The following is a 26889-nucleotide window of genomic DNA, read 5'->3' on the forward strand; positions in this document are numbered from 1 at the left end:
ATTTCTCACCTGTTTTTGCTGTGACCGTCAGATAAAGATATTACTAAATTTCACTTGAAAGATAAAGCAGCGAAAAAAATGATGAGCCAAATGATCAGTTTGTAAATAATCACGAAAACACAATTTATTTGTTAGTGTCCATGGACATTTTTTTCCTTTTTTTGTGACATTTAGCACGAGTTTGAAACATAGGAAGCACATTCCTGCAGCACGTATGTTGTGAAGACACTAAAGCAGGATGTGTAACTAAAGGACTTGTGGTCTCTCTAGAGTGGCCAGCTAAAGAGTCACAAATAACATGGGTGGAGGATTCATATCAAGGAATATGAAAAACAAACAAACAAATAACTCAGAAACACAAAACAGCAGATCAAAAGTTGTGTCCATTTCACAAATGACTAGGAATAGAAAAATCCAGAGATCCTTGAACTCAGCATGAGGTGGTCTCAGACTAGTTTCAAACAAACAGATCACTTTGTTTCTGGCGAGAATGCGACCCAACCTTGATCTGACACAACTACCATACGCAGCAAGTCTGAATTAAACACCTTCCTGTAAACAGGTATGCTTTGCATTCTCAGATGTGGCATAGCATAGACGTGCAGAGTACAGAGTAAAATTAATAAAATTGCCCAGACGTTGTCCAGCAGACCACAACACGGAAACTTCTTCTACTTCTTCTACTTTTTGTTGTTGCCTCCGCCTCAGACACATCTGGCCAACAAGCAAGCAGAATGTTCTCTCGTGGTTTGTAGTGACACTATGTGGTTAGCCTGAAGTTCACTGTGTGTGAAAGAAGCCACTGCCACAGAAAAAAAGCTACAAATTTACAAAGTCATCAACTGATGCAGCCCAGACGAAATGAACTACAGGTGTGAAAATACCCTTTAAATCTCAGGAAATTCATTGTGCGTTTACAGTTACAATGAAACTCGAGTCATTTGTAAGATGTCTCAGTTTGCTCTCATTCTCTTTCACCAGAAAGGTTATTTTCAGTGTCTGTGATTGTCTGGGTATTCTTTTTCCTCACTTGGTTTCTTTCCTCGCAGCTGAAACATCACACTGAGATGTGCATTCATTTTTTGAATGATCACATTCCACAGGGAGGGGCACATTTCTTGGCTCACTGAGCATTCATTTACATGTAATCTGTGTGCCAAACATAGACACACGATGTGAAACTCAGTATTTCCTGTTTGTGCACATAACATTTTGTTTCCTTTTCCTCTGTCTTTCTTGTCACTTGTAAATAAAACTCGGATGCTTTATTGTTTTCTGTCTATAACAGAGGCTTAAAAGAAAAAAACTTCTCCATTTTGCCTCTCAGTCATCATTTTTCCTCTTGCCGCTTGATCTTTTTCCATTTTATGCTTCCCTCTCCTTCATCTCTCTTCTCCTCACTCGTCTTTTTGCCTTTTTTCATTCTCCCATTTTCTTATTACATCCTGCATTTGCGTCTTCTGCTTTGATTAATCATTTTTAAGCAGTGACTTCCTGTTTGCCTTCCTCTTTCTATTTGGAGCAAATATCCGTTTTCTGCATTTTTATCTTTGCATTGTTTTTAATTGAATAACGTGCTTTATTCAGAATTGTTTGGTTCATCTGAAAAGATCAGTTACTTCAGAGGGTCTAAAGATTATTGTAAAAAAATATCCTGGTAGTTTCCTTTTGCTGGATAAAGTGTAACCTGTCTCAGTTCATTCACATTATCTGTCACTAAATATGGAAGGAAGCAAATGATGATTAAGAAACCTGCTGTGGTAATTCCATACTAGCCTTGTTTGCACCATATGAAAACATTTGTCTAATAGCTAGGACGTATTAAGATGGAGGAGAGCAGATCCATTCCCAAGTGACCACACGTTAAATGTTTTCTATCCAGAAAACTGGTACTACATAACCTGCATCTCTTAGCCAGCAATTCAGAGTGGCTTGTGCTTGGAGCCACTTTCCAATGAGCCAAAACAGTGATGCACACGTCCTGCACTGTTGTTTGTGCTGTATATTGTGTACGTTTTATAGTGCAGAGAGTGGTCACTGCAGGCAAAGTTGGACAGATTGAAAGTTTGACTGCTATGTGCTGCAATGACTGTCCGGATGGCCAGTAGAAATGAAACATCCAGCCCAAAGCAGCCACTGACAGCAACAAGGAGCAAAAGCTAATATGTGTTCATTATTTAACTATATATTAGGGGTGCAATGATACACAAAATTCACAGTTCGGTTCGATACTTTGGTGTTTGATATTTTTTCGATACAAAAAAATGTTCATGGCTTTTTAATTTGTCATTTATTAAAATTATAAATATATATTTTAACTCAAACGTACAGTTTTTAAATTTAATGTTGCTGAAACAACAAAATAATTGAAAAAAATAAATCTATCTGATTGAGGAATCACTCATCTTTGGAAAAGAGAGTTTATTACAGAGAAATGACTCTTTCCAAAATAAAAGCTATACTATATGCTTCTTCTGGGCTATATTCTCAGCAGCATATTAAACATATCAGGTCCCCATAAGGAGAATCACGTGCTAACGACTGTCTAAATGACTCGGGTAAAGTTTGTAGCATGCGTGCTTGTTGTTTTTGTCTGCTTCCACTTGTCTTTGCACTAGGATGATGTCGGCGTAAATGTGCAGTCATATTCATTTTGTTCCCACTAGTGCTGTCAGTGTTAATCTCGTTAAAATGACGTTAACGCCATAACGCGCCAAATCTCCGTTAACAAGTTACCGCGGATCGCCCCGTGCGTGGGGCCGGACGGCACATCCGACATACTGTTTTACTTTTGTCCATGACGCGCTTACCATCAGGGTCATGCTTCACATGAAAACCAAGATAGTTCCAAAGGCCAGATCTGAATGAGGGTGGGGGAGGTTCAATTTGCCATGTTGCAATGAGCTTAGCTTCTGTCTTGCTAGCTTGTGCTGCGCTCAGTGGATCTACACTCGACAGTGCAGCCTAGGCGGAGTAGTCGAACGCAGATCCACTGAGCTCTCAACACAGACAGCATCGTCAGAAGAAAAGTTGATAAAATAAATTAAAAATATTGTATTGTTCGATACATATGCGTACCGAACCGAAAGCACTGTATCAAACGGTTCAATATCGATACATGTATTGTTGCACCCCTAATATATATATATATATGTATATATATATATATATATATATATATATATATATATATATATATATATATATATATATATATATAAAGTTATATATATATAACTCCATACCTAAATATTAAGAACAATCATATTAGGATAGGAATTTGTGTTGGTGTGTGGGATTGTAGCCTCACGTTTATATTTTGTTAACTGGCAACTATGAAACAATGCATTTCAGGTCATTTTACAAAGAAATGTGAAAGTAATAACAGTTATTAGTTAGTTCCCATGTCTATTGCCAGTCTGTGCAAATGTGAACAACTGTTCTGTGACGATATAACAGGGGACTCAACAAGTGGTTGTCAACTGTGGGTTTTCAATTATTTACAATTTCTATTATGTGGGTTACCAGTTATTTACAGTTAATTATCACAAATTGGCTGACCCCACACTCGACCCCTTTTTTTAAAAGACCACTTTGTTGCCACCGTCATGCAACAAAGTCCTTTTGAAGATGGCAACTAATTGTGAGTAGTCATAGATCTTCAAAGCGATCAAAGCAGTTACACTATTGCTGTGTTTCACGAACAAAATCCATTTCTCAATTTCTAAGCTTATGTTAATGCCAAGGTACTTGCCATATAAAAATTCCATGAATTTAATATGACTGAGTCTTTTTTTAAGATTCAGATTCCTTTATTGTCACACAGTTGATACATGACACATGCTGAACAAAAATGTACATAGAAAACAAGAAAATCATAATAATAACGGGACCATGTTTAAAAAGCCTGTAGTCCAACTGTCTGTTACACAGTAGTCGAATAAAATAAAAATAAAGATGGTATTGCACATGTATAGAACATGAAAAAAATAAAAACAATATATGAAAAAGAAAATCATTTTCAGAGATTAGAGGAAACAGAGTCATAAGACTGTATCCATCTTTTCATGTAGCAAATAATTTGCTCAAATCAGAAACTCTAACTCATCATCCCTTTACTGCTTGACAAGATGTCTGCACTTCTCAAAAATATCTCTTCTCTTGAAGGCTGAACTCCAGCGTCCTACAAAAGGACAACAAATACACAAAAAGAAACACAGGCAGTTCATCTTGACCCAGTCGCTGTGTCTGCACTAGCTGTCATGGCGCTGATAAGTCAAGATCTTCACAACAAACCTCCTCTGCTCTCTCTCCTCTCGTCCTGCTGTGCTTATTGTTGCGGGGTTCATGAGAGTGATGCCGGGACTTTCCCACCACACTTATGGGAGCTGACACTGAACTGTCCTCCCTTGTGTTTACAATTCATTATGACAATAAGACCCCTCTGGGACACCCGTCTCAAACTCAGACCCATGAGCTTGGAGATGCAGCCCAAGTGTCTTGTCTGATGCGGTTGGTAGTCCTGAGTGCTATAGCCTCGAATCTCATGAACAAAATGCCAACATGGAAGTCAGGTAGGTTTGCAAGATCAAAGAGGAAATATACAGAAAAGTGTTCCTGCAAGTAAACAAATTTGATTGGCAGCTCCATACATTTTAATGTCAAGCCAGTTTATTGTGTTCTGTTGCCTGGAGCTACTTCCATCAAAAGCCACAGAGATAATCACACATATCAAAAAGGACAGAGGCAGAAGATGACAGGCTATTTTCTAAGATAGGAACTACTCAGTAAATAGCTTTTAATAAATTGGAAGAAATGCAAAGCTTGAAAAAAATGATGCTATTGATTTTCATGCTGCCCTCGCAGCGTTTTCAGCAGAGCTAGACGTAAACCTACATGTCCTTGATCCCTGGTAAAGAACGCCAGGCTTTAAGCTAAATGACCACCTTCATTGGGGGCTCCATTGACGAGTATGTATATAGATGCATCAAGCTGGTTGTTTTTGTATTTTTGTTCCTTCTATTTGTCTCTGCTGTTTAAAATATAGGTAATGTGATTTATGAAAAATGCCATGAAGGCAGCAAGCTGAAATGCGATGGAACAAGTAATAGAGTTATTTTATATACTAGCAAATGTTTCTGGAGTTATAATCTTCAGACTATATCCAATCAGCTCTTAGCAAGTTTATTTGCATCATTTTTGGTAATAATCCTGTAAAAGCAAAGTTTCTGTAAATTAAAATAGAATGCAATGATTTGCAAATATTGTGAATCCATATGTTATATATAATAGAATATAGACCTTTTTTCACATGTCTGAACTGAGAAATTGCACCATTATAAGAAAAATATTAGCTCATTTTGAATTCAACAAAAGCAGGACTTTACAAAAAAGTTGGCATGGAGGAAGCAAAAGACTGGAAAAGTAAGCTGTCCCAAAAAGAAAGATTCAAAAACATTTGCAACTAATTTGGCGGATCAGCAACATGATTGGGCTTAAAAAGAAGTGCAGAGGTTCACCTGGAATTCTACAATTATACAAATTGTGGAAAAAATTCAAAGTAATGTTCTTCTACATAAACTATGACTATATTTGTGTTGTGAACACCATTAGTGTAACACAATGCAATTCAACAGAATCTTAGATTAACCATAGAACTGGACAAATCTCCTTCTTTAAACAGTTTCAATGAAGCATGAATATCTCCCTGAACGGGGACGTAACAATCAACAAGGATTGTTGGATCCATTGCAACACAATTCTGACTCCCAGTTGCAGCTGAGTGCAGAGTGCCCATTTACTACAATGCTTCAGGCAGTGTTTTAAACCTTTGGCTTTGTATGTAAAGGATCTCAATGATATGTTCACTGCAGCCACACAGTCAAGGCTGTAAGCGAGGAAGGCCCATCTGTCTGTCTGTCTGTCTGTCTGTCTGTCTCTCTCACCATTAAGAAAAACAGGACAAAGGTCCTGTGGGACTTTAAATTCCAGACAGACAAGCGGTTGTTGTTCTACCAACCAGATAAACTGGTTGTTGACAAGGAGCCGAAGACAGCAGTTGTGATAGATGTGGCAATTCCAGGAGGGTGTGTGTGTGTGTGTGTGTGTGTGTGTGTGTGTGTAGGTATGTGAGTGCGTGTGTGCGAGGATCTGTGGCTCTCTTCCACATTGTGTCTTTTGTCCCATCTTCCGCCCCCTCACCACCAACCAGTTGCAGTAGATTGGTGCCCCTCCCTGGTTCTGCAAGAGGTTTCTTCCTGTTAAAAGGGAGTTTTTCCTTCCTACTGTTACAAAGTGCTCGCTCAAAGGGGGCCATTAGATTGTCTCTGTCACTGTCGGGTCTTTATCTTAAAATAGAAAGTGCCTCGAGGTGACTGTTAACGTAGTTTAAAAATTTAAAAATATAAAAGAATGGAATTGAATTGTGTGGCCGTGTATGTCTTTGTGTGCTTGTGTGTCACCATGTGACATACCTGGACATACCTGGAGCTATACTGACTGAAACACCCTGACTCAGTCTGTTTATGTTGTAAGTGCAATTTAACATCAATCATTACTTATTTAACTCATATGATTAACTGAATAAAAATAGCAGCAGATAAAACTCCAATTACTGGTGATAGACTCTGCTCAAATTTCATTGGACGGACTGATACAATCAGTGAGGCATCCTGCCAGTAATGTAATAGATATTGTCCGGACTTACTCCATGTCTATAAACACTGGCTGTGTAGCCAATACAATAGCAGCAGCTGCAGGACGCCAGCATTGTTTACACCAGAGCTGGTCACTGCTATGCTCTCGGATGTGGTTTGGTGTTCTGTTTCGTTTTTTGGTGTGTGCGTGTTTTAATTAATGCAAATTAAAATCAATGAAGCTACAAGTGTAAGACACACATAATTTAGTATTAGAAGTAGACGCTGTAGGATATATGTCACTACATGATAGACAGGATGTTTAAATATGTTTTGTGGAAAAAATATAAACTCAGTATTCTTTCCTTACATGAGCCTAATTACACCCAGCCTTTCAGTTCATGGTAAGCTAAGTAAGATAAGTTAATGTTGCCCTGCTAATAGTCATTACAAAACTGTCACTCGGTAAAGAGGTGGTTTAAAGTTTGGGAAGGAGGGGCTTTATTTCAATCTTCACAGTTCAGAATAAAAATATGGGTTTTAATGTATTTGGGAATTCAAATGGGTACCAGCCTTCCTCAAGTTTAACACAAGTTAAAACAAGTGTACATGAGACCGAATTAAGTGAGGATCAGGTCCTTAGAACTTGTTCTGCTAGTCTCCTATTGTGCTTTGTTACTTTATCCCAAGGGTGAGCTTAGCACATGAGGAGGGGGATGATGAGGGGGATGAAGGGAAAAACACATAGAAAAGCTTTATTAATATCACTAATATGATTGTTAATAATGTGTGTGTAGACATATTTGGAATGAGCATAAAGAAAAAAGGATGTGGGCCAGCCAGACTGTCAATATTCACTCCAAAATGTAAAAAATGTGCAAAATGTGTCTGCTCAGGACTAGGGATGGGTATCGTTTAGGTTTGATACCAGTGCCAAACCGGTACTTTTGAAACAGTGCTCGAATTGGCCCATATGGAAAAGATATATATAAATCTTATAAAGTTTGTATCTGTCTTGTGTGAAACTTGTATGAAAAGCATATAAGAGTGAAAACAGATATAAGATCCCTTGAAAAATTATATAATGAAACTTGTATGTTTTGGATACTTACTAAAACAATGTATGAAAGTAATGAGAAAGTGGCCACTTTCATGAGTAATCACATATAAGTTTTTACTATTTCTTTTCCATATGGGGGTGCTTAAAGAATGGAGAACACAAACTTTGTCAAAATCTTACGTACCACTGCTGTCACTGCGTTACAATACTATATAGAGTAAAGGTTTCTGCGTAGGATGGAAATGTGATGCTTTAGGAGTGGCTCATACAATCTAGTCTTTGTTTTTGTACAAAGCTTCTTGCAGTTCCCACTAGACCTTTAAAGTCCCCCTCAAATGTTCCCAAGATCTTGTTCTTTTATCCTTTAAAAAAATGCCTGAGAAGAATGAACTTCCTGTCTGAGTACCAGTGGAATAACATTTTCAATGATAAGTCTTCCCTGCTCGTGTAGGAATACTGCCATAGCAGGTAAGCCGTTTCAGTATCTTTGTACGAGATAAATGTCAGGTAAGCTTAGCGGTTGTTTGAATTGACAGGACCTGACAAAAAATGGAAGAGAACCCCAAATGATGTAAGTGAGAATAATACAATTCAACATATTTAAAATATATTACAAGGGATGAGTGAGGAAGCCAGAAGGAGAATGGGCATTGTGCCTACTTATGATGTGATTTAGATGGTCCGGGGACACTTGTATGTGACAAGTGACAACCTTCATTTTTTTTCAAATGATAATTTAAACATAACAGATAATTATAAATATAAAATGTAAAAAATAAATATAAAAAATGTCTGTACTGTACATGTTATAATAGTTGGTGGTGGGGTTGGGGTCTGTGTCCTCTCGTTTGATTCAGGAACTGTAATTTCTTGAAATTTCATAATCCTGGACGCTAAAAATCTACAAGGAATGAGAGTCGTCTCTAATATTTACAGAATTATCTCATTGTTTTTGTTAAATTCTACCAGTTCCATAAACAGTTGAGCTCATCTTTCGTGGCGTTATCACGTTGAAGTGATAATACAGTGAGCATTTTACTCGCAGTTAATGGGAAATACTAATAAATACAGTTTAACATCATCTGTGTCCCACAGAGCAGCGTGCAGACACACCATCAACAAGCTGCCCACACAACAGTGTAAGAATGTCTAAAATAAGAGTGACGATATTGAACTTGCTGAACTCTAGCTCTTCTAAAACTATCAAAAATGTTATAAATGTTGGGAAGTTGATGTCAGAAACATGGGAACATGGGTGGGCCTAAACCGAGAACAAGGGGCCACGGTGACTCTGCTGTCATCAGGTGTCCGGTTCTCTGTCACCACTTGGCTGCAGCCCAAGTTCTTTTCTTGTCCTTATTATTTGTCATTGAGCTCGAGTTTTTGAAAAGCCAGGGTGAGTGAAAGTATTTGGCAAATGCACCGTGAAATAAGAATTTTAGAGGGTGGTAAATCCAATTTCACCAAACAGTTAACTTCATTATCATAGATTGTAGCTGTGCTGTCAGTTTGTTAACAGTAACAACTGCAGCTTATGTCTGAGTCTTTCATGTAAAGTTCGCTTGAGAAATAATTAAGCAGTAAGCCATTAGAAATATTGACTGTGATTATCCTGAGTGCACGCGTTTCTCAGCAGTTCTGACTCTGTTGTTCACTAAGATGCTCTGGGATGTCTAGTGGTTAATTTCCTACTTCTCTCTCCATTTCCACTACATAACACGTCTCCAAAATAATACAAAGGGAGCTGTGGATTCTACCTGTTTTGTTTTTAATAACCAGTAAACTGAGTGTAAGTGTTCACCTAAATGTTATTCAGTATTCTTTAAGTTTGTTTTTATATTTAAAGACTTTATCATGGCTTCCTTCTTTCCTCAGCTAAACTAGACTGTTGAGATCATCACTGACACGCTCAGCGTGTCCAGTAATGATGATGAACCATCTGACTTTGTTTTATTTCATTTTATTGCCAGAACTGCAATTTGGCACATAACAAGGCTGCACTTCCACTGAACAAGTTAGCTGTGACTCCTGGCAACTCGTATCGTAATCGGATGTATTTATAACCCGACAGTGTGTACAGTAAAGACGGCATTTTTCACTCTGGTTTAAGAACAAGAAAACAAAGAAGGTGTGACAGCACGCTGATGCTGACCTTCACATATCACCGATACTGATGAGGGTTTGTGAAGAAGCTGAAAATAAAACACAGCTTTAAAGTATTATTCATATGAACTGTGCTAATAAGCTGGTGTAACACAAATTTAGCCTCCCCTGTGAACTCAGGGTGCTCGGTTTTTAACAAAATGAACAGGCCTCACAGGAAAACTGCTTGTACCTGCGGAAGATTGCCATTGTGTGGTTTAGATGATTTTTTATGAGCGTTTGTGTATGCATATGCGTGCATGCTTGTGTCCTGGAAGAGGCCAAGTTGTTTTGTGAAGTGTGCAAGGTGTTTCAGCACGGCTGATAGTGTTGCGTTACTGTCTTCCTGTTTCCGCTGTTTGACTGTCAACAGGAATGTTTGGCAAACAGCCACCTAGTGCCTCAGTACTGACCCACACACACACACTTTACATTCATCTTTTACATTCCTCCTAATCTAACACTATCCAAAACTCAGATCTACTTTGCATGCTTAAAGCAAATACCTGTATAATTGCAGTTCATTGTGGAAACAATTGTATGCATCCAGATTTCTTTTGCATAGCAGGATAATGATATTTTGTTACCACCGGTTATGATACACTTGGCAATGAGGCTTTGTTTTAACATTTTCAACTTGTTTCCAGATCTCAGATCTATTCTTAACAGCACTTTTACAAGTGAGAAGCGGAGCTCACATTCCAAAATCATCTTTGTTCTCAAGGTTAGATTTACAGTTCAGACAAAGTCACACACACGTGACTCCGACCTTTTCTCAGACACAGGTCAGGATCTTGTGTCTAGATGCTCCACTGTCTCGTATTACGGCGCAGACACTAGACTAAAGAAAGAATAAATAAAGGGTTATATTACTGCTGCTAACCATGGTGGAACAGTGGTTAGGACGATTGCCTCACAGCAAGAAGGACCCGAGTTCAATTCTTCTATCTGACTTATTTATAAGCCACTGTTCTCCCCGTGTTTGGGTCGATTCTCTCCGAGCACTCTGGCTTCCTCCCACAGTCCAAAGACATGCAGTTAGTGGGGTTAGGTTAATTGGAATCTAAGCTGCCCGGAGGTGTGAATGTGAGTGTGAATAGATGTCTGTCTCTATGTGTTGTCCCTGTGACAGACTGGCGACCTGTCCAGGCTGTACACTGCCTCTCGCCCTGTGGTAGCTGGGAAATGCTCCAACCCCCACGCATCCCTGAATTGGAAGAGAATGGATGGATAGATGAACTATTAACTAACCTAGACTTATCTTAAAGGCATGTTTTGCTCACCACACTTCATGCTTTGGAGCACAAATACAGATTTATAACCAACTTTTTTAAGTTTCCTGTTTAGGCTGAGATTAATGGGGGGGGGGTTCTGTTATGCAAAGATGAAAGTGTTTTAAAGATTTTCTGAAAAAATGACTTTGTGGCCATATTCTTTCTTTAATATGTTTACAAACCAAAATACAGAACAACCGATGGTCACATAAATATCAGTGTTAAGAAATACATACATACACCTTACCAGTAAAATAGCTACTGTAATATGAGATTATAAACACTGAACAACTGTATAAACATCATAGAAAATGAAATTAGACTGAAACGGATATTGAGGATTATAAAGAGAATTTGCTATTTTGTACATCTGAATGTATAATCAATCTTACTGTATCATATCTAATGCACTCAGAATATCTTATAACAAAAGTAGCGTACTACAAGTTTTGCTGATGAGCTCACTATGTAGTCTTCTAACATAGAACATCCTACATAAGCAGTAGGAACATATTAATATATTATCTTATTAAGTGGTGACAAAGTACACTGATCACATGACTTCAACTCGCTGCTACTGACTTTATAATGATGTAAAAAGCTTTGACTTGTATGGGTGCGCTAAAGTATGAAAATAAAGTATGTTACATTTCATGTTATCCTGCTGAATGTTGCTTTGTGACATATTAAGAGTTGGTTACCTAGAGAAAAACCACAAACGCCAGAGGTGGCTACAACACAGGTGCACAATGAGAGGCACTTTGATTCGTTGCAGCATGTGGGGATGTGTCGTGGGGACTTAAATCTGTTTACTAAGGCACATTATGGGGACTTTTCTCCTTTATGGGGATAAAAAGCAAATCCTCATAAAGAGAAACAATAATATTTAAGCTGTAGACATGCTGAGGTTAGACTGAGGTTACATTTGGAGGGAAAATTAGTTTAGGCAATGACTAATTAAGGCGAAGGTTTGGAGTTAGTATCCTTGAAATGATTGAAAATCACAGTAATGTCCTTGTAAGTCTTGGGAACACGACATTGTAATTGTGCTGCTGCCAGTGCTGCCTTGACCTAATCTCCTCTGGCAGCAGATCAGACACTGCTGTGTTTTACTCTACTGCCCCAAACAGGTCGAAAGAGGCCTTCATTGTTCATACATGCACACACATTTCTAATTCCTTATTACTAATAAACCTGTTGAGCCTGTGGCCTCAAATCTTCTTTCACATAACATCTCTGCATAACTGTACCTTATGCAATATTTTTTCATAGGAATGTTAGGCGTTTTTAAAAATAAGTTTTTTTTAATACAACTGGGACTGCACAGAGAGCCTAACAGCAGGGAAGAAAAAGAAAGAAAGGGAAAATAAAGATGCTATCTGGATGAAAGAAAGCTGTATTTCTAGACCATGTGTAAAACTGAAATGAGAATTTATTAAAACTACAAAAAACTTTTGTTTGTTTTATTATTTATTTATCTCTACATTAACAGAAGCTACAAACAACTCACCCTCCCTCTGGTAATGACATCAAAGAATTTGTCTGAGAGGTATTTTTTTCAGTTTCTATATTTGCCAGCACTTATCATATCTATTTAAATGTGCACTGAACAGATAAACAGACACAGTGAGGTGAAGCTTCTTCCTAATCTGCAGATTTACATTTTAATAGGAATCCAAGTTTGGATGTTTATAAAAGCGACAGCGCCACACTTGGAAGGCTTTTGTTTAAGTTAAACAAGCCCATGTAAACTGGGAGCTCAGCCTTTACACTTAACTCCTATTCGAGTTATTGTTGCTTAACTATCAGCGCAGAGCAGTTATTTTCTGACCATTATTTTCTGACCTCTGGCATCAACACAGCATTCTTGCCCAGAAAACCACCGCTCACTGAATATTTTCCCCCTTTTCAGGCCAATCTCTGTAAATCCTACAGATGATCCCAGTGGCAAATCCCAGTAGATCAGCATTTTCTGAACCCTGTCTGACACTGGCAACCATGCCATCTTCAATGGGATTTTTGTGCAATTCATTGCTCACAATTTGTTGCATCCATTGCACAAGACGAGTGAAGAAAAGAGTGTAGGCAGGGTGGAGATAAGTGTCAGGGGTGATTTGTGACAGAAGGATCAGAAGGAGTGCTCGGGTTGAGTGGCTTGGAGACAAAGTTAGAGATTCGAGGTTGAAATGGAGGGAGGGATAGTGGATATACTGAAGGAAGGATGTTGAAGATGGAACTGAGAAGGTGGAAAACAGGAAGACCTCACAGAGGTTCATGGATGTAATGAAGGAGGACATGTAGAAGTTGCTAGGGGTACTGTGAAAGAAGATGTTAGATGTACGCATCCCCTTTCTTCATTGCAACAACATGGAATATATTTCTTGTGTTGTAAGAGACCATCTCATCGGACCTCTATTGTACTTGGGAACAACGTCAACGTTGCCCTTTTACATAGTCCGGCTTCTGCCCTCATACTGCAATCAGCTTTGAGCAAGGAGATAACGCCACTGTTTCAACTGCGTTTGCTGGGCAACCATTGCACCACTGTGTTGCCTCCACGCTTGCATGCTATCAGTTTTTTAATCACATTGGTCGCTGATTGTGCAAGGTTTTTAAATGTTATCACCAAATGTGTATTAGTGAAACACTGTGAAAGTTGAATCATGCATCCCACATTTTGTGAACATTGCAAACAAAGAGGGACTCGCTCATTAAAACCATCCACGCACTATTAACGTTCAGGACCTATTCGAACATTTATGTTGACACTGTAAATTATGACATGAGCAGCAGCAATAGGACAATTAACTAGTTCAAAATCTTAAATCTAAAAGAATAAAACAGTGTTTGTCAATACGCTCTGTTGGTTAATGCAACATGTTCACAGTGACTGGAGATGAGTGTTGACTTTGCATCAGAAAGAAGAACTTCTGACTGCTGACAGGTGGCTTAAATGTGTGCATACATTTCTCAGAAAGCACATGCATGTGCATCACTCACATGGAAATGAAGCATGATAAATATCTGCAGCTGATATTACAAACCATAGTTGTGGTGACTGAGTGGAGAAAGATAACAGAACGGAGACGTGCTGGAAAATAAGCCCATGTCACTCTGGTTTATTTTACTTCTGTAAATAAGGACTGACAGCATGTCCGTGAGCAAGACTTGATCCTCCAGTTACTCCACTGTGGCTGCTGGACAGTCTTTATGTTACATTAACTTAGTTTCTTACCCTTTGATTCCATAGTTTGATTTGAGTACTAACCCTGCGCTCTGTGATGGGAGTTTAAGACGTGAAGGTTTTGTCACTGACATGTGGCTCTGCTGTTATCTAATGAGGAAGTGAAGTCTTTCATCTGTGCTCAGTGGGGACAGATGTGATCACAGTCCTTTGATTGTCGAGTGCTGTGAACTCAGCTGTGAAAGAGAGTCTTCAAGACAACGGCTCAGTGGGATCGCATCTAAACTGTCTTTCATATTATAAATATTCATCTTCAGGAATGCAAGGTAAAAAGTCTTTTAGTGTTGATGTTTTCTTTCTTCTTCATTTACACTTTTGCATTTCTTCTTGACTTTTTTCTTTTCTTTTTTGCACCCCCCAAACCTCTTCGTTTGTATTTCCTTCCTTTCTCGTCTTGCTTCTTTCCTCCTCATGTTTCTTTCCATTTATTGAAAATAAAAAAAAACCCTCCCAGCTGGACAGGAGAGTCTTAGAGATTCTTTATTTATAATTAGACATCTAATATAATCACTGCAGGGCTTTGCTCTTCTATTGTAAGCCTGACACAATAGAATTTTAATAATTATCCAATACAGGTGTCCATTCCTATTCCCAGGGTGTCAAATATTGCCATTTTGTCACAGATACTGTATCTCACAGATATGCACAAGATGCCCTTCGGCACTGTTGCTGTAGGAGAAGTGTCATAGTGTTTCATCGAGACCCTTTGAGGTTAGATTTTAACACACCGGGAAATCTCAACAGTTGATAAAGTGCAATATATTTTCCTATCACTAGCTAAGAGTCGAATTTCCCAGAGGAACCCACCCGAGGGATTAATAAAGTTCTATCTTATCTTATCTTAAGAAGGTGAAAGGAAACAGCAATTAAAAGTCAAACTAACAGAACAAAGGGAGGCTCTCAAACAGGATGTTCTTCTAGTTGACAGTCTGGTAATTTATGCCACTTCCACCTTTCATGCCTCCGTATGTCACTCGAGTGTTTGCTTTCTGGAATAGTACCATCACATCACCTTGTACATATTTCCGTGACACCAGCAGCTTCTGACCAAATGGTGCAATTTGCCAAAGAACGTAAAAACGGAATTACCTACGGAGGCCACAAAAGGTCACACATTTAGCTAATGCAAATGCTCAAAGTACAGTGGGTGTGCTCACAGCTACTGAGGAATGAACCAAAAAATGTGTTGCATAACTGGCACATCATCTCCTCTTCCTGTATCACCTATAGCTCATTTCCTTAAAATGCCAAGCTTTGTCTTTCACCGGGGTTACAGGGGTTAGTTTCTCTCTTATGGAATTAACAAAAATAGCAGAAAATATTAAAAACGAGCAGAAACATGAAACATTCATCTATCAGCTGACACACCTTTGACATTTTAGAACATAAAAAATGACAATTTACCACAAGAGTGATGAGTAATTATCTCTGCAACGAACGTGTGTGTTTGACAACAGATTAGGGCAGAGCTGTGGCCCAGTTGTGGTCACCTTATCAAAATCAATGTTTCCTAAACATAGCTTTTTTTAATCGTGTCACTGTGGAAATGTCCTAGCATAGCACTCTCCTGTGTTTGTATATATGACAGTAGCTGTCAGCTCAGTCCAGAATCATTGATCACTGAACTGGCATCTCTGAGGCCTCTTCCTGGATTTGCAACCGGGAAGTAAGCTCACTTGTTCAGCATGTCTGCCAGTTGCAGTCTCCCCTAATTATGAAGTATGGCATCATTTTTCAACACTGCTACCTCAGTAATGTTGAGGGATTTTTCAGCTGAAGTTCTGCGGTCTGGTCTCTTTCAGTACTGACTAATAGATTTCCATAAAATTTTCTGCGTATTTCCCCAAGTAAGAGTTTTGCACCAAACATTGAATTTGCATCCTTTGGATCCTTTGGAGCAGTGTGGTTCATAATGTTCAAAAATATATTTGATTAAAAAAATACATCAAAGTTATCCAATACGTGAAATATAGAAATTAAAGAGGTAATCAGCTTCTCGTCCTGCTCCTTCTGTCATTGTATGTGTTTGGGTGAAAATTCTGTCTCTCTCTGACTTTATGTTTGCATGTTATGCAAAAGCTTTGTGATTTACGGTTTGTCAGCATGTGCTGTGTTATTGTGCTGGGTAGTAGAGATTGACTGTTTCACATGCTTTGTCTTTTCTTGCACACACTTTTCTGACTGTTTGGAGCAGCAAAATTCAATATATTAGTAGACAAGTGCTTGTTGTGTTATATGAAGGGTGTGTTCATTCCACGCAGTTTTGAGTGGTCTGTTTTCACCAGGAGAAGGATCCCATTCAGTTCAAATATCCAAAGCAAATACCTGAAAATGCTTGTTGGAGTTTTCAGTTATTGCACATTAAAAATCTATGTAAAAGGCAAATAGATGCAAGACAAGACAGAATAAACTGTCTTTTGACCAGTACAACTCTGGGGAATGTAAATTTCTGCAAAATTATTTTAAATATTTTAAGTTTTAGTCACAGTTATTCCAAATTCATGCTTTCCCAAAATCCCCCAAATACCAAAACTGTCATCAAAATAGATATAAATGGTCCAAAAGATAAGACAGTACTGTAAGATGTACCACTTGTTTAAATGGCCTTGGATAAATGTTGGATAAATAGACCCCTATAAGTTTTTTTTTATATAGTTCTGTTTCAGTATTTATATTATTATGCAAAAACAAATAAAAAAAACATTTTCTAATTACAAATTATCTTAACTTATTGCTCTCTCTTTCTCTTTCTTGCAGATTTTCAGAACTTGCGAATAAACAGGTCCAGTCCACCGAAGCTGTGTAAAGTCATTCCTGCCTCACCGGCAGCATCTCTGAGGGGTTTTGTGTGTCATCAGGACCTTGAGACACAACGGCACACACAAAGTGATGCTCAGGCTCATCGCTCTCACGGTAGACCTGGCAGACCTCTAATCTCTAAAAGATTGATGAGGTCTTCTCCAGGCTCAGGAAGCCTGGCATGGCACTGATAAGGCAGCTTTCATTTCACCACATCATATAGCTCACTCCTTCCCTTCTTCACCTCTTATACTGGAGGACAAAGGCCGGCCTGGAAGCGTGAAAGAGGATTATAACATGTCAAGTCAAGAGGACAGTGGTTTAAGAATAGGAGAGATTCCCTGGAAATAACACGTATGTTTTCCTCCATTGCCTCGTGTGGGACTGCTGAGCAGGACGTCAGAGTCATCATGTCACTGTCAAACTGCTGGAGCTGGAACATAGTGAAACTACAGAAGGGGAAAATGCAAAGCTGAGAGTAGCTGAACACACTTCGCACACCTGCAGATAGTCTGATACATGACAATGTGCAACATCACCTTCTGTAATGTGGATAGTAAGGTGGACCAGTTCTTTCAGCCCACACTCTACATCATAGTCATCGTTCTTGGGCTGCCGACTAACTGCATGGCCCTGTGGGCCGCCTACATGCAGGTGAGAGACACATACCCACAGTTTTCCACCTCCAATGGCCTCAAATGTATCAGACTATCAGACAGTGGTTTCCAAATTGGGGTTAGAACCTGCCACTTTGATTTCACGAGACATTTTGGGAACAAATAGGTCTTATTTTGGGTCTTTTTTGTCTTCCAAGGAAATCTCCCTGCTAATCTTTCTGTTTATTCCCAAAGTGCATAGTAAAACAATCCAAGTGTTCATCCACTTTAGATGTCTGGCATACGTATAAGTCATTCAAATATCTTTTTTTTTTTCTAGCCATAGTTCTTGGATTATGACAAATCCAGTAAGAAGAATCATCACAAAATCAAACTCTGGTGGTTTCTGGGGTTCCCTTTGTAGAAATCCAGAAACATTCCTATGACTGCACTAAAAACAAAACAGTTCACAAAAAGCAACACAGCACTGAGTGTAACTAAGGGTAACACACAATTGTGGTTAATGACGCTTGTCAATTACGTCGCATGTTCAACGTTGCCTGCCAGATACGGTCAAAAGAGCCTTTGGGATATTTTCTCACCAGCATCAAACTTGTACTGCGTTTCCCACAGACTGTCAGTTTGCTTTGGCAGCAAGAGGAAGGATTGTTAATGACTTTTATTCATAAATCTCAGCAACTCGTGTTTTTCAGAAAGAGCCATCATTAAAGTAAGCAACATTTCATGTTACATTATTTGTCTTTCATGTCAGCATCAGGGCACATTTTTACGGTTCAGATGACCATAGGAGTGCTGGGTCAGGTGCATTATGGTCATTGTTGCTACCACGCTTTGCAGCATTAACCAGATCACCGGCTTCAATAATGATAGTACTCAAACTGAATACCAGTTATACCTAAATACTTTGTATATGCAGTAATTCAGTGTTCAGCCAAAAACATTTTCTAAGGCATGTGTGAGCCAGACGTTCATTGCACAACACTAAAGGTAACAAAGGGCAAATATTCAGACCAAACACAATCAGCCTTTCAAATTCTCCTGTGTTTTGACTTCCAGGAAACCAAATCATTTGCAGCTGAGGCAAATATGCATCGCACCTTGTTTGCATTCTCTGATCTGTTGGAGAGATTGCATGCAACGGATAGCTGGCTCACCAATTTTAAGCAAACATGTTAGTCTTGTTCAGATTTGAATCTTCACCTTCTCCCCTTTGCACCAGGTACGCCAACGCAATGAGCTTGGCATCTACCTGATTAACCTGTCGGTGGCTGACCTCCTCTACATTGCCACTCTTCCTCTTTGGATCGACTATTTCCTTCATCACGATAACTGGATCCACGGTCAGGAGAGCTGCAAGCTATTTGGCTTCATCTTCTATACTAATATCTATGTCAGCATCGCGTTCCTGTGCTGCATATCACTGGACAGGTACCTGGCTGTGGCATACCCTCTGCGCTTTGTGAAAGTTCGACGAATCAAAACAGGTTTGTATGCAACATAAACTTGATCCCTGTGAAGGGAAGAATCTAAAAACATGTTGCACTAAGAAAACTTGGACCTCTTTACACGTGTTCTGCGAGTTTTTCATTTTAAGTCCAATCAAGTCATCTTCCCATTCACCTCTGGACCACTTCCAGCTGTTTTTAGATCACTCCAAGGATGCCTCTCTCATGTGTTTGTGACAATTAATTTGTCCCCATGATCCAAACTGGCTGTATGCATGTATATATGAGTGTGAATGGTTGTCTGCTTTTCTGTCAGCCCTGCGGTAAACTGCTGAAATGTCCAGGGTGTGGTGTGCTTCTCGCCCTGTGAGAGTGGGGATAGACTAAATGGATGGATAGATGGATAGATGGATGGATGGCTCAGACTTACTGTAATGGCTTGTGGTGTTTGAGGGAGAACAATCAGTGGTTCATACACTATACACACTGAGGTTTTATGCGTTCCTATAATTTGTCTGTGTTACAAGAATTACATTCAAGAAATGGACAAGATCCAGCACATATTGCAATGCTCAAATTCAATAAATAAGGGAATTGGACGTCCACAGAGTGACCAAAATGTACATGAGATATAGAAATGGAAGTTATCAAGGTATTTAATGTTTGCTCTCTTTGTCTTTCCTCTCCTCTGCTTCCTGCAGCTATCCTCGTCAGCACCATTGTGTGGATCATTGAGATTGTAGCAAACTCTGCTCCTCTCTTCCATGATGAGCTCTTCCAGGACCGGTTCAATCACACCTTCTGCTTTGAGAAATATCCAATGCAGGACTGGGTAGCAGGCATGAACCTCTACAGGTCATTTCTTGGCTTCCTTGCTCCGTGGACGGCAATGCTGGTCGCCTACCGAGGGATCCTTGCAGCAGTGCGTTGCAATGTCTCAACAGAGCGCCAGGAAAAGGCCAAAATTCAGCGGTTAGCTTTGAGTTTGATTCTCATTGTTTTGTTCTGCTTTGGACCATATCATATCCTCCTCCTGGTGCGGAGTGTCATGTTTTTACAGAAGCCATGTGACTGCAGCTCAGAGGAAACCTTGTTTGCAGCATACCATGTATCGTTGGCATTGACCAGCCTGAACTGCGTAGCTGACCCTATTTTGTACTGTTTCGTTAACGAGGGAGCTAGGAATGATGTCGGCCGAGCCCTGTCGGCTTTACTGTCAGTGGCCTGCAACAGGCGGCCCTCTTCTTCGCCTTCACATGCTGACATTCTCAATGCTGGTTCAGTAACCATGGACACACCGCTGTCAACAAAGAAGCAGCCTTGTGTGTATGCGGATCCAGGCAAGACCAACAACTACAAGACGGAACTGGTGGCTCTGAAGGAGGAGTGTCTACAGATGACCATCCTCAGGAAATAACTTAACTAGTTGGAACAAGTAGTAGCAGGTCCAAACTGATCAGCTCAGTGAGAGGCCGGCAGCTCCTAACAGTTCCAGGGTCTCATTTCTGATGGCCTAACGGGCTGAAATCAGATGCAACCAGTGGCTGCGGATGCACAGGGTTCAGTCAGTAGGTGACATATCAAAACGGCAGAATAAGGATGGGATAAATGAAATAACAAAACACAGGGTCTGTGGTCATGTGAACAGACATGTGGGAGGATGAAATGCTTACGCAGCAAAACACAAAATTGTTAGGTGAATGAAAGATAGTCAAACCACTGGTTAGATTCTCACCACTGGTGATGCAAAAAGTAAAGTGTAGTCTGAGAGTGAAACCTGAGGACAGATCATGCTGTCAATTTTGTCTGCTAACAAAAACCTTTGGACATTACATAAAAAACCCGTTAACACATCAGGCTCAGACAGAAAGGTCGCGAAGCTCAGTTCTGTCTCATGGATTGAATGTTTTGTATTTAGAGCTGCAGTTTAACAGCCTCCACACAGCTACAGTGCATGCAGATGTTAGCATGCTAATGTCCTATTCTGCCCTAGCAATCTGGCTATAGTCATCATGAAGTATCATCATGATAATGTGAAGTGTCTGATCAGAAGAAACTTTGGGCTGCTGAGTCAGGGGATCTCAAGCATCTGCAGGATTCAGCCACAGCAGACTTTTGCATTGGCCAATCTGGCCAGCAAATCGTTTTTGTCTTCAGTCTGAACCAAAGTGCAAGAAACACAAGCTGACAAATCTGATGTCTGTGGGCGGTGTGGCTAATAAGGATTTTATCAACAAAATTTGATGACTTGGATTTTTGGACAATTTTTCCAGCGTGCCAGGAATCATTCACAAAGATACCGTTGAATATTTTTGAGAAATCCTCGAACAGACCATGCTCTGCATGGCTGAGTCCTATTAGTGGTCGAAACTCAAATGCACTTAAGAATATATCCCCACTTTGGGATATATAGAAGAAGCAGGATGGCGATTAAAAGGACAGAGGATTAATGGTCTCTTGAAAATGTCTTTATTATGGTGTTCAATTTTTAAAGGAATTTTTAAAAAGCCTTATGAAGTACCTCAGCTTGTAAACTGTGATGGCAAGAAGGCTTACAGTAGAGTTGTTGTATACCATGAGCCATGTTTTCTATTTTATTTTTTACAACACACAGCAAATAAACCTCCCTCCAGCGGGATATCAAAAAGAAATCTTAAAAGCCTTCAGATAAGTTTGAAAGTTTATTATTTTCCATTATTTTATGTTGTGGAGCTGAAGATCAGTGTCATACTTCAGACAAATGTATGTGTATGCAATTAACAGTAGCTACTGGAATATGTGAGCATACATACCGCTAAATGAAAAATGTATTGCTTAAAAAATAATCAATGAATTCAAGCTGCACGCTTGGGCTAAAGAGTGCACACAGTTGACCAACAGTGATAACGTTTACATTGCAGTTACAGACAGGCCTTCTGGCTTAAACTATCCAGACTAATCTAATTTATATGTAGTACAAACTTTCAGATGAGTTTTTCCTCCATTTGCATGTGCACCACTGCACAGCACTCATAATTAATCCTCGGCTTCCCTAAAATGGAAAGAAAATGTGCATTCGGCTTTGATTGAAGTGACATCCCTGGCTGCTAATAACCTTTGTTATATTAGTGAAACAGATTCATAGATTTTTTATTTTTTTTATTTTGAAAGGCTTGATAAGGAAATCCTTCAGTAGCTATAACTATTAAACCACTTTCAGAAGAACCAGTAGCAGGTTAAGGTTGAATTTAAATAGGAAATTGACTGTTATTGATGATTTATTTAAAATTAAAATATTAAAAATATATATACTTGACGCTGATTGTTTTAAATGTAAATATGGCTGACAATTTCTTAAATTTTTTTAATGATAAGCTTGGTCATATAAAGTAATTGCTACTGAAACCAGTGATGCACAAGCCCCGTATTAGGATGGATGTTGGTTCAATCCCGACTTTAAAAGATCACGCCAATCTACGTGTTTAGGAAAAAAGTTCACTTCAGTTGTCAGACTGATCTATAAATTTTATTTCAGTTTGGATTTGTTTACATCATACGATGCCCTGCTGGATGTTTAGAGACAAAGCAATGTGAATTTTCTGACGTGCGGTATTGCGGCTCAGATTATTCCAGTGCAATCAAATTATTTTGTGGATTCAGGTATCATGTTGCTGTTCCACATGCAGTATGGGACATATTTCGGAAAACATGTTTATGTTGTGCTGGCATGAAATCATTGCTAAATTCAGTGGAATAATGTAAAGTATCTGGACAAGTTCAGCTTGTTAATGTTGCCCTAAGTGTTGTCCTATGTGCCACTGGTTTTAATGTATCTATGTGTCAGTCCAAAGCAGGAGGTGCCAGGCTTCAAAATGTGTATTTGTTCAATAACAGTGTCAGTGAGAAATAAATTATGCATATAAAAAACTGCATCTTCCAGCGTGCATTTGTTTTGCACTTGCAAGCTAAAGCTGAAGCAGCTTTCTCGTGCTGGTGGCTTTTGAAATGGAAATTATTTAAGGGAAACAAGTCTATGCTTATCAGCATATTCTAATCTTTTCTTTCTTCTCTTTTAATGTCTTTTTTTCCTCCTGTTTTATCACAAGAATTAAACTGTTGACATTGTGATACAATTGGTAAAGAAAGGTCAAGCATTGAGGCCCAAAGGAAGTGGCTAAAAGGTAAAATTACTACTCAAAAGTAAATACCCAGTTGAGACACTACAACCTCTCACTTCACTTTTCTTTTAACATTATTTACTGTAGACAAACCTACACAGAAGGATTGATGTCATGAGATACAAATAAAGTGTATAGTCTGACTATTGTATTTACAGTTTTTTACAGACGCTAGGACACATTTCTCAATACTTAGGTCACTTTTGCAAAACTCCTCACACAGTGAGCACAACAGAAGTCTATGTGGGCTAAACTGAGGACCAGTTATCATTGTTTTGGCACAAAATACATTCAATGACTACATCTCTCAAATTTCATGAATTATCTTCTCACTCAGACACAACAACTGCCAAAAATCTTTGTACGTACAGGACATTTTGCATGTGCTTACATACTGTTTTCAAAACTGTTAAACTCATGGTCAAAACAATAACACAATGCAAAACTTGAAAAGACAGCAAAATTCAACAGCAATATTTTATTGAAACATATTTTAAATCTAAAAATGCAGTTTAACCAGCCACAGCTGATTCTCATTGTAGATGAACATCTACACAGGTGTTACTCCTTCAATTTTTCAACTCCTTCAATTCTGGCAGCCAGAAGATTCTTTCCTAGGTGTGTTGCCCAAGATGACATAAGATGTGATGTGGATGAGAACCTGTGGCCAAATGGAGAAGACCGAGTAGATTAGCATTACTATTGTATGTGTATCAGTGGATGGTGTGTATACAAATTCTTGTATTTTGGGATTACTTAGTGCAAAAAAATAAAAGTACATAAACAAATATTAACGAATTCTGCATGATGTCTGATTCATTCCAGTAACATATATTGAAATTATAAACAGAGATGCGTCCTTGTTTTACACAAGAAAACACTGTAATGCTACATGTTGTTAGTGTTTTTTGGGTCATTGTTTTGTGGGTGACAAAGTGTGTTTGTTGGCTGTCAACCTTTGCTAGTGTTCTGGAAGAATGAGTTTATTTGAGACCTGAATAAAGTGTTTTGGTAGTTGTAGTGCATTTTGAATGTGAAATGACTTGCTTTGCCAAGCTGAAGGTCAGTTAGGAGAATTGTGTGAAGAGTTTTGCAAAAGTGACCTAAGTATTGAGAAATGTGTCCTAGCGTCTGTTAAAAAACTGTAATTTAGAAAGACTTCACACAACTGCTTCTGCTGTGCTCTGTGAATTGCTAAGGTACTGGAGAAGAGAGTCAAACCTCAGTTTCAGGAGGAACAATGTGTTTTTGTCCAGCGAACACACAACTCTTTAACTCTTCGAGGATACCTGAGGGTCTGTGAGAGTCACTCTACATGACTCAGGGTGATAGCTGTACATGTGTAACAGTAACAGTGGGATAAACATATCTGCATTTATAAATGGCATAAAAAGGAGGAGTAATGATATATAAATAAATAATTCCAAACCCTACTAATGCTTAATAGTGTGAAATTGTTATACAGTCCTACTGAACCCTCAAAATAAATGCGAAGTTCTGGCAAGTCATTCCTGTGTGTTTTAGGGATTTTTTTAAAATGAGATTTCGACCATAACTTGGCAGCGTTAAAGGAGACAGCTCTACCCAGCAGACCTTTAAAAAATCCAGGTCAAAATTATTTGCCGAGATAAGCAAAACGTCTGCAGTACACAGAACCCTGCAAATGCAGGTAACAGATCACAGAGCAGCAGACAGAGCAAGTCTGGGATCCTGCCAACACAAAGTCACCTTCTTCACTCTTCACATTGTCTTGTTCCAACCTTCCTGTAAAGCTAATGAACAACATCAAGGTCATGCTGTACAACCTCTGTGTGTGTGTGTGTGTGTGTGTGTGTGTGTGTGTGTGTGTGTGTGTGTGTGTGTGTGTGTGTGTGTGTGTGTGTGTGTGTGTATCTGCATGCATTTCAATGAGTGTCCTGCGTGTGCTTGCTTTTTTTTTTAAATTTCTGACACTGTGAGATGCGTCCTTCCTACTGTGATGCTTTAGATGCAACCCTATACTTACAGCCTGTCCTCATAAGGATGGACACATTCATAATGTCCTATACAAAACAGGCCAGTCTAAACAAGGAAGTATGAGAAGTGGGGAAAAAAGGCAGATGTATTTGTGTGACATACAAAATGCACATACATATATCTATCTGTCTATCTGCATGCTTCCGTGTGTGTGTGTGTGTGTGTGTTTACTTTTCATTGGTGTTTTACAGCATTAAGCAAAAGGAAACCGAGCGGTCGCACATGCCTTTATGTTCTTAAGAGGAGAGAAAGGACAGACTCTCTCTCTGAGGGAACATTGTCTCTTGTCCTCTATGCGTCACTAAGTTCCCCTACTAAAGATTTATATATAGAAGCTCACCAGAGGTCACGCTGTCATTACCAGCAGCTCACCTGATGATGAGAGTGATTTATTATCCGATAAGAAACTCCGCTGGGACATAAAGAACAGTTGTGCAGGCTTTTTGCATTCAATATCTATTTCTATAGGCAGATAATATGTAAAAGAGCTTCAAAACAGCTGGAGAGATGAAACCTTTTGTTAAACAAACAATTCTGTGGAAGTTTTAGGCACACAAGGACAGGATGAGCAGTATAACACAACATTAAGATATTCTCTTTTAAGCTGATATAGATATTGATATATATACTAATATAGAGCAATTCTGAGTAACAACTTTGCAGCAGATGGGCTACAGCAGCAGAACATCTGACCAGGTGCCACTCCTGCCAGCTCAGAACAGGAAAGTGAGGCTCCAGTTCAACTGTAAAAACATTACCTGATCTCAAGAGTCTCGATTTCTGGTGTGGCATTCAGATGGAAGGGTTGGAATTTGGCATGGATAACATGAAAGCATGAATCCATTCTACCTTGTAGTGACAGTTCAGGCTGGTGGGGGTGATGTCATGATGTGGGGGATACAATCTTGGCACACTTTTTGCCCTCTTAGTACCATTTGAACATTGTTTAAACTCCAGAGACAACCCAGGTATTGTTGCTGACCATGTCCATCCAGCCATCTTCTCACACACCACGTCACAAAGCTCAAATCATGTCAAACTGGGTTCTTCAACATCTCAGTGAAGTCGTAGCAATAAGTTCATTGTGCTCAAACAGCCTCCACATTCACTAGATCTCAGTCCAGCAGCGCACCTTTAGGATATGTTGAAATGATTTGCGTCATGGATGTGCAGCCAACACATCTGCAGCACCTGTGTGATGATATCATGTCAATACAGACCAAAATGTATCCAGCATCTAATCAAATCTAAGGACTAAGGTAGTGCTGAAAGCAAAAGGGCTCCAACCCCAAACTAGCAAGCTGTAACTAAAACTGCCTGGCAGGTGTATATTACCTCTTGAAGCTTACTATAGATATTGAGTTTTTAAATTATTTATTTATTGTTTTATATTATTGAAAAAGGTTTTTCCAGCTTCAGTAGTTCACAGGATTATACAGATATATCCACAGATACCCAAAAGACAGCAAACTTGTAGTCTTCTGTTCTTTAGCATCTAAC

At 39.1% G+C, this 26889-nt stretch overlaps 1 protein-coding gene across 1 annotated transcript in view; it reads left to right on the forward strand.

Annotated features, from left to right (window-relative positions):
- gpr4 (G protein-coupled receptor 4) overlaps positions 1-23968 on the forward strand; it is a 50296-nt gene extending 26328 nt beyond the window's left edge. Inside the window, exons 2-4 of the mRNA XM_085380199.1 lie at positions 17113-17808; positions 18991-19255; positions 19918-23968. Coding sequence (XP_085236325.1) covers positions 17674-17808; positions 18991-19255; positions 19918-20633 — 1116 coding nt within the window. The 5' untranslated portion in view covers positions 17113-17673 and the 3' untranslated portion in view covers positions 20634-23968. The remainder of the gene's footprint in view (positions 1-17112; positions 17809-18990; positions 19256-19917) is intronic.
- Positions 23969-26889: the final 2921 nt, after the last annotated feature.

Source organism: Rhamphochromis longiceps, linkage group LG14 (genome assembly GCF_057381845.1).
Source record: "Rhamphochromis longiceps isolate RC_006_pf linkage group LG14, R_longiceps_female_GT1.1, whole genome shotgun sequence".
In the NCBI taxonomy this organism is placed as follows: Eukaryota; Metazoa; Chordata; class Actinopteri; order Cichliformes; family Cichlidae; genus Rhamphochromis; species Rhamphochromis longiceps.